Raw genomic sequence first — 11,949 nt, forward strand, 5'->3', positions numbered from 1 at the left:
GAACAAGTCTTGCTTTGCTCCTCCCCTCTCCTCCATTCTGTCCGCTGGAATGTGAACGTGGCTGGAGCCGCCATCATGGACCTCAGTGTAGATGGCTGCATACTGGGGAGGGCCGAGCAACAAGTCAGAAGGAACCTGGGACCCTAGGGATCATGGACCCACCTGGCAGTTCTGCACGGTAGTGGGCAAGAAATTCCTCCTTTGTGTAAACTACTGTTGTCATCACAGCTGAACTTGATTCTGATCTAGAACCTGCCACACAGGTCAAGGCTGCCCGTGGTCACGCTTCTGACCAGAGGGAAGGTAGAGACGGGCACAGAGCAATCTCCTCCAAGAGGGTTAACATTTACTTTAAAAAAACAATGCAAACAAAATGAGAAAACACCTCCAGAAAATCAAGACATCAGAATAAAAGTATCAACACACAATAACAGTGTTGCATAGCTTGAATGTTTTTATATTGATCATACTGTATTTCAGCAGAGTCACTGTAAGAACAGGCCAGAATGAAAAACATTCCAAATTTACAGACAAAATATTGCTGATCAATTAAGATACTTTTCAAAATGACACGACTTAACACAAATCCCTTGGTTGTTCCAGATGGAACATGAGTTATCAGAGATGCTAGACAGCCCGACTATCAGACCCCCCCGCCCCTGCTTGGCTCCTCAGACTAAGGTCAGACTCTTTGCCAAGAGCTGAGGGACCAGCTCTTGGAGACAAGTTCTAGAAATGTGATACATCTCCCTCTAGTAGCTTACTGGAGGCTTGGGCTTAGGATTAATCTCAATTCTCTGGAACACAGACTCCACAGACTCCTTTCACTGATGAGCAAAGTGAGGGCCAAGGGTGACGTGTCTTGTCTAAGTCTAGTCTGGACCCACATCCTGCCTCTAACTGCCTCTCCCCATTGACACTGCCTCTTTGATGCCTCTGGTTCTATGATAACTTCTATGAGAAACAAAAAAATGTCAACCAGCAACTGCAGCAACAGCCTCTATGCTCGTCTCAAAGCAAAGTGAAAAATGAAATTACTGTGGTAGGAGCTGAAGACCAGCCCAAGTTTGTTCTCTAACCCTCCTGCCCCAACCGAACTGAGTTGAATCTCTTCTTCTGGAAAGTCAAACAACGTCAAGCGCAGGTTCTAAGGAGTGACACCAGGAGAGACCTCCCATCCTATGTCTGCACACTGATGTCTAAGTAGATCTTCCGAGAGTGCCAGAATACAGGATGTAAATGTCTTCTCCATGCATACTCCAATTTCCTGGGCAAAGTATTTATCCTGATTTTGATGAAGTTCTTCACTTACAGCTAATAAGGGCTTCTTAGGTCCAATTGAGGACGTGTATAAGGTGGTGAAGCCAAAATCTTGAACTCCCCAATTTGATCAGTAGCATCTATAATAGGTACTTGCACATTTTACTCCTTTTGATAATTCTCTTGTCTTGTCTTGTTCTTCCCCAGGGTTGCATGGATTTTGTTCCTGGTAACATCTGCTGAGTCTGAACTACTGGCCTGCACAGTGGCGGAAAAACGCTGGTGGCAATCTTTGGTAAACTTTTGAGAAATTGATATAAAATAATGGCAGCATTTCTGCAACCATATTAAACAATGCATTTCTTTAAAAAAATAAAACACACACAACACAAATCTCTAAACTCATTTAAACTTCGCAAGCTTTTTATACAGAGGGTGGTGACGCCTTTTTTTTTTTTAATCAAATGGCAATGATTTGCTCAATATCCTGATAGGGTTAATTTACTTCAGCCTCTCTCTTTTTTTGGTGCCTGGCTGATGGAATTTTCTGAGTCCAGATTGAATAGAAGTACTTGTACGATATTCCTTTGTGCCCTTGGTTCTCTTGAGAATAAAAGCGATTTCCTCTTATAAAAACCCCAGTGATTCTACTTCTGATTCATGGATTTGGGGGCTAGTCACTAATAAATTAATTTTTCCAAGTAATGCATCCAGAGCAGAGTCAGATTCCAGCTGAAGAAAACTTTAATAGCGTGATCTCATTCAATCCTCATATTTGACCTAGAGTCCTCAGTATTATCTAGTTCGCCTATTTTACAGATGAGAAAATGGAGGTAAAGCTTTCAGGTAACTAGGCCCAGGGCTAGCTGCTGAGTGGAATCAGAAACTAGATCCCCCAGCCCTTAGCTCGGAGCCTTGCTGCTACACTCAGCTAGCTTGGCACCATGCTGACAAACCTGGGGCTTCATCATCTCCTATTGCCCAGTGTGGGTTACGACCCTGTACAACAGCTCCCCCAACCCCTGTCATTTAAGAGTAAAATGTCAGCGGGGAAAAGATGGAAAGAATGCAGTAAATATGCTAGGTCTGGAGACAAAGAACTTTAGAAACCTGGCCCCTACGTAAAGATCTTTACCCATCTCGTGACCAGGAAACGTTTTCGCTCAATTGGTTTGGAGTTTGCTAAACACCAAAACGGCCTCATTTCAGTGCGCTGTAACATGGAGCTATTCTTTTTCTATAAATCCCATCAAGAAATTGGATACTTAGTTAGCTGCTTCTTCTGGATACATAAAACCACTATTTCAAAATACCACATTCGAATTTTCACGTAATTTATTTTCCTTAAATAATAATTTGCTACAATCCTGGCACAAGTTAAAAAAAAAAATTAACACAGTATCAACAAAGGCAGAATTCTTTAGGACAATCAAAATCTTGGTGTACTTAGAATAAATTAACATCAAATTGTGTTTATATTCAGATAGTCTGATCCTCTCCTTTGAAATGAAACGGAGACCATTGTAACTAGGAGTGAATGCACACATTTGTTCTTCTATACAGAGACTCATTCTTTATATAAACTCAACTGTAATTCGAATCAAGTTAGGAATCCTGAGAGACACTCACCCGTGGGCGCGCGCGCACACACACACACCACACACACACACACATCCACAGGCAACCCTCTCGGAGCTGGGTTCCCTATGGTTCAAAGTCTGGATCTTTCCTCAGAAGGGCCAACGATTCTGAATATTTAGATGACATCCCACCTCCCCTCAGGAAAATCGTAATGGTTCAAGTGTAATAGATCGAAGTAGCAGCAATCCATATGTTAGATTCAGTAGTGGATGATTCCAGTCCTGGGCGCTGGGTGTGCGGCAGGAGGGAGGCAGACACAAGAGGCACCCGCTCCGAAAGCTAACACCGGGGCGACGCCGCGAGTCCTTGTCCTCAGAGTCTCAGCTGAAGGCTCTCCTGAAACCTGCACTGCTCGTCCGGTTCAGGCACTGGTGGGAACCTGAGGAGGGTCACTGATGCAGGGAGGAGGCAGGGCATGGGGACACGATTCTCAGAAATGCCAATGTCAGACGTGGCAGGGAGATTGGACAGAGGGAGGGAGGGCACAAGGGCACAAAGGCACTGCTCGTCCTCTGCCTGACACCCCATCCCCTGCCACTCAGTACTTTCATGGGGTCCCCCGGAGCATCATCGAGGCTGGTGAACACTGTTTTAGCTCCGCCCAGACCCACGGAAAGCTCAGGTCTTAGTCCTAGACCCGTATACACACAACGCATCCAAGTAACCCTGAACAGCCATACCATCTCGCTTCTGGGAGGCCCACAGCATGGCTGGTGCCCTCTCCCAACTGCCCAAGGATGGTTTACAGGAATATGGAGATGAAGAGAGAGGAAGGCATTAGGACAGGCCCCAAACTGAGCTCCCCTTTTGCTTAGTTCTCTCCAGAGGAGGCACGGGCCTGCATGATGCTATAACCGCATGCGTTATCTACACAGTTCTTATGTACACGATACCTTTTTTTTTTTTTTTTAATAGAAATTTAAAGTGCCTGGGTCAAATGTGCTCACTCCTTTCCCACAGCCTACAGGTTCCTCTTGCCGCTTCCAGAGAGAAGGAGGATGCCCCGGGGAAAGAGGAATGAACGTCTTCACAGCAGTCTTAACTGGGATCCAGCATCTGGACTAAGCCTTCTTCATAAACGCGAAGAATTGCTTCACACACAAACTTGTACTGGCTCTGGGGAGGAAAGGAAAGCCCGTCAAGCCAGCAGCTCCACAAACACAGCCTCTCACCCCAGACACAGTTATTCTTTCACCTCATTCATAAACACCCTGAGCTCCAGCTCAAGCTGGGCCCAGCCCTGGGTTACATCCAGGGACACAGAGTGGAGTGAACACACCTGTGAGTTCATTGTTCTGTGTGACAACTCAGCCGAGGGGGACCAGCAGTCTGGGGAAGTCCGGGAGGGACAAAGGTTGCTGGAGGGTGGCCTTCCAGATGCACCAGGGTGCAGCTCTGACAAAGATGCTCGCCCAGAGGAGCAGGGTCAGAGCAAGGTCAGGGATCACGGTCCCTGCCTGGAACACCTGGGTGTGGGGGCACTGGAGGGAGGCTGCAGAGGTAGGCTGGGACCTTGTTGTGGGGGACCCCTGCACTGGGGTCAGGAGTCTAGACTTTGTCTTTTTGAAAGGACAGCCACTGGAAGTCACTCTGCAGGATATGGTTCTTTTCATTAACACCTGAGACTTATTTGAGGGATGTGTTCAGGGTGAAGGAAAGCCTCAGACTGAGCTGCACCAGCTAGGAAAATGTGTCCAGAAGATACACTTGAAACATTTTTTTTTAACAATGAGGTCCTCCATACCACAAAACCGGGCAGAGAATAGTCTTAACAACTTTTTTCTTTTCTTAACCAGATTTCTTGGGTGTGTGCATACCAAGTCGCTTCAGTCGTATCCGACTCCTTGCAACCCCATGGACTGTAGCCCAAAAGGCTTCTCATAGAAAGGATTCACCAGGCAAGAATACTGGAGTGGGTTGCCATGCCCTTCTCCAGGGGATCTTCCCGACCCAGGGACTGAACCTGCGTCTCTTGCAACGGCAGGTGGGTTCTTTACTACTAGGGCCACCCAGGAGTGCACATGAATTTAAAACAAGAGCTCCTATGATGACCTAGTGGGGTCGGGATAGATGGGTAAGTGAGAGGGAGGGCATATTTGTATACTTATAGCTGATTCACGTTATTGTACAGCAGAAACTCACACAATATTATAAAGCAATTATCCTCCGATTAAAAATAAAAATAATAAGAAAATAAATAAAATAAAAACAAGAGCTCATAATCATTAGAGAAATCTTATGAACGTAGGCTGTGAGCCTGTGAGGATACAGAGCTGTGTGCAAGTCCCACTCTCTTCTCTGCTAACTCCTCCTCATCCATCAGGGGTGGGGTGGGTAGGTGTGGGGGTGTGTGGGGTGTTCTGGACGCCTTTGCTCTGGAAAGCCCTGCCTTTCCAAGTCAGCTTCAGATACTCTTCCTGAATTCTCAGGCTCCCCTTGGACTTCTCCCACTGCTGCTGAGATTCACAGTTAACTGAGGCAATCCTACTAGATAAAAGCTCAGGCCTCTCCTGTTACTGCACTACCTGTTGAAGGGATGAATGAATGAATAGGGGGTGGTCTTTATTTTGCAGATGGGGACACTGAGGCTTAGAGAGGTTAAGGGACTATTCAAAGGTGGTCCTGTACATGGGGAGAATGAATTGTGTACTTCCCCAGAGCCCCCTGCCCCTTTTGTAGATCTAGGAGAAACCCGAATATTTCCTCTTTGTTTTGGCCTGCACCATGAGGCACCCTGGAGAAGGCAATGGCACCCCACTCCAGCACTCTTGCCTGGAAAATCCCATGGACGGAGGAGCCTGGTGCACTGCAGTCCATGGGGTCGCTAAGAGTCGGACTCAACTGAGCAACTTCACTTTCACTTTTCACTTTCATGCATTGGAGAAGGAAATGGCAACCCACTCCAGTGTTCTTGCCTGGAGAATCCCAGGGACGGGGGAGCCTGGTGGGCTGCCGTCTATGGGGTCGCACAGAGTTGGACACGACTGAAGCGACTTAGCAGCAGCAGCATGAGGCACCTAGATCTTAATTTCCTAGCCAGGGATTGAACTCGTGTCCCCTGCATTGGAAGGCAGAATCGTAACCACTGGATCATCAAAGAAGTCCCCAGATCATTTCCTCTTAAGGGCACCGGCAGCTCTGGGTACCAAGGGGAAGACAGCCCAGAGTGGGAGAGAGTGGGGCCCTGTGAAACATCTAGGTGGGTGGGGTGAAACCCTCAGGTGACCTTGCTTACTTCTGACAGACAGGTGATGATGGGTCAGGGGCTTGACAATGCAGAGTGCAATCAGGGCTGCTCCCTGGTCAGCAGGGAGCAAGAGGCTGTCAGGAAACAGACTGTGCGGCAGGAGAAGTGGAGGGCAGCAAGCTGCAGAGGCAGGGTGCGGTGGGCGTTGGAACTGCTCAGCCCCTGACAAGCTCTGTGACCACGTGCGAGTGACTCAGTCCCCTGGGGCCTTGGCCTCTTGACTTGCAAAGCCCTTTGTACAGGCCTGCCACTGTTAGTATTTTTATTATTAGGTTTCTACTCACTGATGTCTGCACCATCATGGCGCGCTGGTCTCGCATTTTCCGAACAATATCCAGTGGGTAAACGGGCAGGTTCCTCTCGATCAGGCACATGGCTGTTTCCATGGTGACCAACACACCGGTTCGACCTATCCCAGCACTGGGGGAAGAGAAGCAGAGGCGGAATTTGCTCAGACAGCATTTATGCACAGCCCAGCTCAGCTCCTTGTCAGTTCCCACTTTTACTCAGATAGAGTTCTCCCTGACCTTCAAAGGACATGGAACTTTTAGCTCAGGGCATGCTCCCAGACAAGCCAGAGGATTAAAAAACCAATGGGAAGAAATCCATCTTTCTGTGCAAACTCCACCCCCATCTCCTGCACGTCTACCACAGGAACAGAGGGAAAGACGAGGTAGGGGCTCTGTTGTCCAGTTCTACGCTGCAGTCAGAATTTGTCCAAATCTTTGGACAGAGTGAAGACAGAAAGCAACCAGAGCCTTGTAAGCGTATATTGAGTCTTGTGGGATGTAGGTGGGTCTGATGCCTGCCAACTGTCTCCAGGCCTTGCCCAAGGAGTTTCAGTATTGGTAAAACCAGGTCAACAAGCCACAGTACCTGCAGTGAACCAGGACAGGCTCACCGTCCACTCTCAGGGACCGCACATAGTTCGCAAATTCCAGAAAGTCTGAGGAGTCATCGGGGACGCCATGGTCTGGCCAGGCCACATACTGGAGATGGGTCACTGTGTGTTCCTCCCCGGTCTGCAAAGGGGCAGGGGAGCCTTGCTGAGTCTATCTGGACTGGTGGGCAGGAGCACCCTGGCCCCTTCCCAGCCTCCAGCCAGCGAGCTCCTGTCTCTGGATGCTCTTCTGCCCACTGGGGATCTCCCGGCCTTGCGCCCTGCCCACTCCCACCCACCCGCCTCCCCGATGCTCCCAGGCCTGTCTCTAGGACTCTGCGGAAGCCACCTCCTGCCTGACGGCTCTGCACCACTTCTGCCCACAGCCATCTCTTCCTGGTTGCTCCCATGGTACTTGCTGTCAAGGCCACCCACACTGGCTTTTCTTTTAATGGGCAAAATATACATAACAAGAAGTCTACCATTTTAAACATTTTAAATGTATAGTTCAGTGGCATTAAGTACATTGGCAAAGTTGTACAACCCTCCCCACTCTTCCTAGAAACTTTTCAGCTTCCCAAACTGAAACACTGTGCGCATTAAACACTAACTCTTCGTCCAACAGCCTTGCAGCCCTGGCAACCGCCATCCTACTTCTGTCTCTGTGAACTGACTACTCCAGGAGGTCACATGGTATTTGTCCTTTGGTGTCTGGCTTCTTCCGCTCATCACAACGTCTTCTAGGTTCAGCCATACTGCAGCATGGGTTAGAAAGAATCTCCTTCTCTGTGGGGGGACTAGGATTCCACGGTATGAATATACCCTGTTCTGTCTACCTGCTTATCTGTCAGTGGACACCTGGGCTGTTTCCCCCGTATGCTGTTGTGAATATGTTGCTGTGAACATGGATGCTGGCTCTTTTCCAGGCAACCCTGCACATCTACTGAAATGCTCACTGGCTGAAAACCCAGACTGACCCAGAAGTAGAGGCCTCCCCGAGCCCACAGTGGACGCTGGTTTAGCACCAGCCTTTAACTCGCACCTTCCTGGGTCCCCCCACAGATCCTGCCACACGGGCCCCGCTCACCTCAGTGTTGGTGACCAGCATTTCCCGGAACACGTACGCAATGGTGCAGTCCTCTGACTGACAGCGGATGTGAAAGCTGCCGTGTTCCATGACGTCAGGGGGATTGGGCCAGTACTGGTGACATTTGGTCTGCAAGGGAATCGCCGGGCAGGAGTTAGGCTGGGCTATGGAGGTGCTTGTGAGTGGTTAACTGGACAGACGGGTCGGACGCTGGGCTACAACTCTCTCACTTGCACTAGATGCTCTGAGAGCTGGTACGGGGGAAAGAAACGCGGGCAAGGCAGCTCTGCCCTGTGTCTGTGCTGTGCTGTTCAGGAGGAGGGGTCAGTCAGCCTGCCAGGGGCCAGGACATGGCTCTCACCCTGGCTGCAGCTCCAGGAGGAACGCACTGACTCTCTCTCCTCATCACCGGGTCCAACTGCTGGAAGAACAGGAGAGCCTCAGACAGATGTGAGAGGCCTTGACTTAGGAGTGACCTCTGCCCCCCACCCTTCCCCACTGCAGGGCCTCTGCCCCTTCCCTGCTCTCAACACCCCCTTTTACCTCATCCCTTCTTCACCGTCTGCTCCTTACCCCCTTGAGGAGGATGGCCTCGAGGCACAGCCGCTAAGAGTGCACATTTGAGAGCCAGATAGAATTCCATTAGGATTATTCTCTCCTCCTCTGTGAGCCCCATGACCTCAAACTTGCTACTACTTAACTTCTCTGACTTTCGCATTCTTCACCTGAAAGGACAGCACCTGTTTCCCAGATGGTGACAGAGGCTGGGGGTGATGGTGTGCAGAGCCCAGCTCACTGCGGGGGAGGCGGGGACAGGTCAGTGGCCGCCATCATCACTGTTGTTGCTACAGTCCCATGAGTGCGTTCACATATGACTCATACCGAGCCGATGCTCAGCAGATGGCAGAGGAGGAACCCGGGCTTAGTGGGACTCAGTGAGCTGCCCCCGGTCCAGGGTGGCTGTGCTTCCCCATGGGTGGACTGTCCCCTGCCCCCACCCCTCTCCCCCAGTCTCCTCTTCCCCCTTCCAAATCCTAGGGCTTCCCTGGTAGCTCAGCTGGTAAACAATCTGCCTGCAACACAGGAGACTCTGGTTCGATTCCTGGGTCAGGAAGATCCAGTGGAGAAGGGATAGGCTACCCACGCTAGGTATTAGAGACTTCCCTGGTGGCTAAGACAGTAAAGAATTTGCCTGCAATGTGGTAGACCTGGGTTCGATCCCTGGGTTGGGAAGATCCCCTGGAGAAGGGAACAGCTATAGACTCCAGTATTCTGGCCTGGAGAATTCTATGGACAGCACAGCCTGGTGGGCTACAGTCCATGGGGTCGCAGAGTTGGACACAACTGACTGACTTTTCACTTTCACTTTCTAAATCCTGCATCCTCTTTCCTAGCAGTCTCGCTCCTGCCTCTGGCCTCAAAGCAAAGTTCAAGGTCAAGCTGCCTATTCCATCATCGATCCATCAGTCAAATTCCGACTCATTCAAAAAAATTGTTTTTCTCTCCAAGCCTACAGCTTCATCAACTTGGGTAAAAATTATGCTTACTTAAAGTGAAGAGGGGGTATAAACCCCCAGAAAATTTGAAAACGCACAAAAATTTGAAAGAGCTTTCCTATTTTTATTTTCAAATATCACAGTGAATGTTTGGAATTAAAGCATGCTGCTGGGAAGGTGGAGCTAAGAATTTACTTGTAAATGTTAAACCTGGGGGTTTTGGTTCGTGACCACTTCCCAATTCCTCTCATACACAAAGGAAGGCTGTCTGTAGAACCCGAGGCAGAGTGGATACCCACCAGGCCTGTGCCCACCTCCTCCTCTGCACAAGGGGTGTGGCTCTCTGCTGCAGGCTTCCTGGGGTCCTGCCCACAGGACAGCTGATGGGAAGCTTCTGTCTGAAGTGATGAGCCCATTCAGGGCTGAACCACAAGTATCTTTATTTCTAGAGACTCCCAGTGAATCTGACCAGAACGGGACTCTCTTTACTTCTTGATCAAATCTAGATTTTAGGTTGATTTGGATCTCAAACCATTTGGGGGTATAGAGGAAAGAGAAAGAAGTCTGTGGAAATTCTGAATTTCCCTCCTGGTTAAGTTCCACTATCTGTGCCATCCTGGCCAAGATACTTCACTTTTTTGACCCCCGGTTTCCCCATGAATGCTGCTGTTATGGGAAGGGATGATGCTAATGACTTTTTTTTTTGGCTGTGCCTTGAGGCTTGTGGGATCTTAGTTCCTTGACCAGGGATTGAACACATGCCTTCTGCAGTGGGAAGCATGGATTCCTAACCACTGACCACCAGGGAAGTCTCTAATACCTATTTTCTTTTGATTCGGTATATGCTAAGCACTAAATGGTGCTTTTTATGGACATTATGTTATCTGGGCCTCAAAACAACCGTATGAGGTAGATAATGTCACTGCCTCTGTTTTGCATAAGAGTAAACTGAGGCTCAGAGACTGAATCTGCTTGTGTCCTATCCTACAGATAGGAAGTGGGGCATATGTAGATGTCTGCTTCAATGGAAAGACTATTCTCTATAGCTCTGTTTCCTCTTGGAGGAAACAATGGACCTGAAGAGAGAACACAATGGAAAACGTTTTGGGTGGGAATAAAAAGAGAGGGCAATGAAAGCGACCCCATGGTGGGAGTGCCTCCCAGACCCTCAGCCTCTGGGGGAAGCTCTGTGCACTTGATGTGAGAGCAGCACAGAGCGGAGAGGAAGATCCCACCAGCTCTCAGGCCCATGGGGAGGCTGCTCAGCTAAACACAGAACAGCGGAAAGAGCAAATGGGACTCGCTGAGAACCTCATCTCTCAGGAAAGCAGGGGACAGAGCTGCTGGCCCGGGAGGACTGGCTCCTAATCGGGAGGGACTCAGGGACAGTGGCGGCAACCAGATAAGGGACCTCAGGACAAAGGCTCAGGTCAGCTGAGAGTCTGTAATGGGAGAGGCAGGAAACATGTAGTAGCCTGGATTTGAGAAGAACAGGCTTCCAGCCACCCATAAACAACAGAAGTCAGTTCCTGGGGCCAGAGATGGCGACCGGAATGCTCTGACTCATGGGAGATGGAGATCTCTAACGCCGGAACCTGAAGGAACCAGCCGGAAGGGATTCGGTTAGGAAGAAAGGGCTGGGAAACAAACACCGCCCACCCCACCCTCCCCCCACCCCCCAACGGCCTGGGTCACAAGGAGACCTCGGAGGAGCTCAGGTTCAGAGCGGACTCCAATCAGGACAGAGCAGGAGGGGCAGGACTCTCTAGAGCAGCTGGAGGAAGTGAGGCCTCCTGGATGAAAGAAAGGGCCTTTTCTCCCATGCTGGTGCGGGCAGAAGGAAGGGAAGAAGGGGCTGCCATCAGGGCAGATCCTCTGTCACCAACCACGCCTGCTGGGGCCCCCTTGACTCCATGGAGAACAATGGCCGTGCAGCTGGGACGGGCCAGGACAACCGAGAAGGGGAAAGAGCGGCCCAACACAGGTGAGGAGAAAGCGCCCGGCTCCCCTGTGGGTTCAGGTGTTGGCTCTGAGGAAGTGCAGCATCGCTGAAGACCTCCTGAGCTCGGGCAGTGGCAGCTCCACGGGCAGTTTCTGAGAAAATCTGGAGCATTCAGCACCCCTCCCCCCACTGCCAGAGTAACAGAACAGACACGCAAACACAGCACAGTTTCATATGCGGAGATTCTGGCGACAGTAAGGCCGTAACCATGATGTTTTATATCGATAAAATGCCAGAATGGCCCAGATTAAGGCCTGCAGAGTGTGGGATTGGGCGGCTGCGACCCGGCGCGCTAGGCGCGCTAGGCGCGGGCGGCTGCGACCCGGCGCGCTAGGC

At 50.1% G+C, this 11,949-nt stretch overlaps 1 protein-coding gene across 5 annotated transcripts in view; it reads right to left on the reverse strand.

Moving 5' to 3' along the window:
• Nucleotides 1-428: 428 nt before the first annotated feature.
• Nucleotides 429-11,949, reverse strand: part of PTPN3 (protein tyrosine phosphatase non-receptor type 3) — an 83,698-nt gene continuing 72,177 nt past the window's right edge. For all 5 annotated transcript variants that reach the window (XM_040237390.1, XM_040237384.1, XM_040237402.1 and 2 more), the window contains 4 exons: nt 8,116-8,244; nt 7,025-7,170; nt 6,433-6,568; nt 429-4,017 (listed from right to left, as the gene is read on the reverse strand). In XM_040237390.1, coding sequence (XP_040093324.1) covers nt 3,940-4,017; nt 6,433-6,568; nt 7,025-7,170; nt 8,116-8,244 — 489 coding nt within the window. In that variant the 3' untranslated portion in view covers nt 429-3,939. The remainder of the gene's footprint in view (nt 4,018-6,432; nt 6,569-7,024; nt 7,171-8,115; nt 8,245-11,949) is intronic.

The sequence above is a fragment of the Oryx dammah genome, unplaced genomic scaffold, assembly GCF_014754425.2.
Source record: "Oryx dammah isolate SB20612 unplaced genomic scaffold, SCBI_Odam_1.1 HiC_scaffold_1, whole genome shotgun sequence".
Classification (NCBI taxonomy): Eukaryota; Metazoa; Chordata; class Mammalia; order Artiodactyla; family Bovidae; genus Oryx; species Oryx dammah.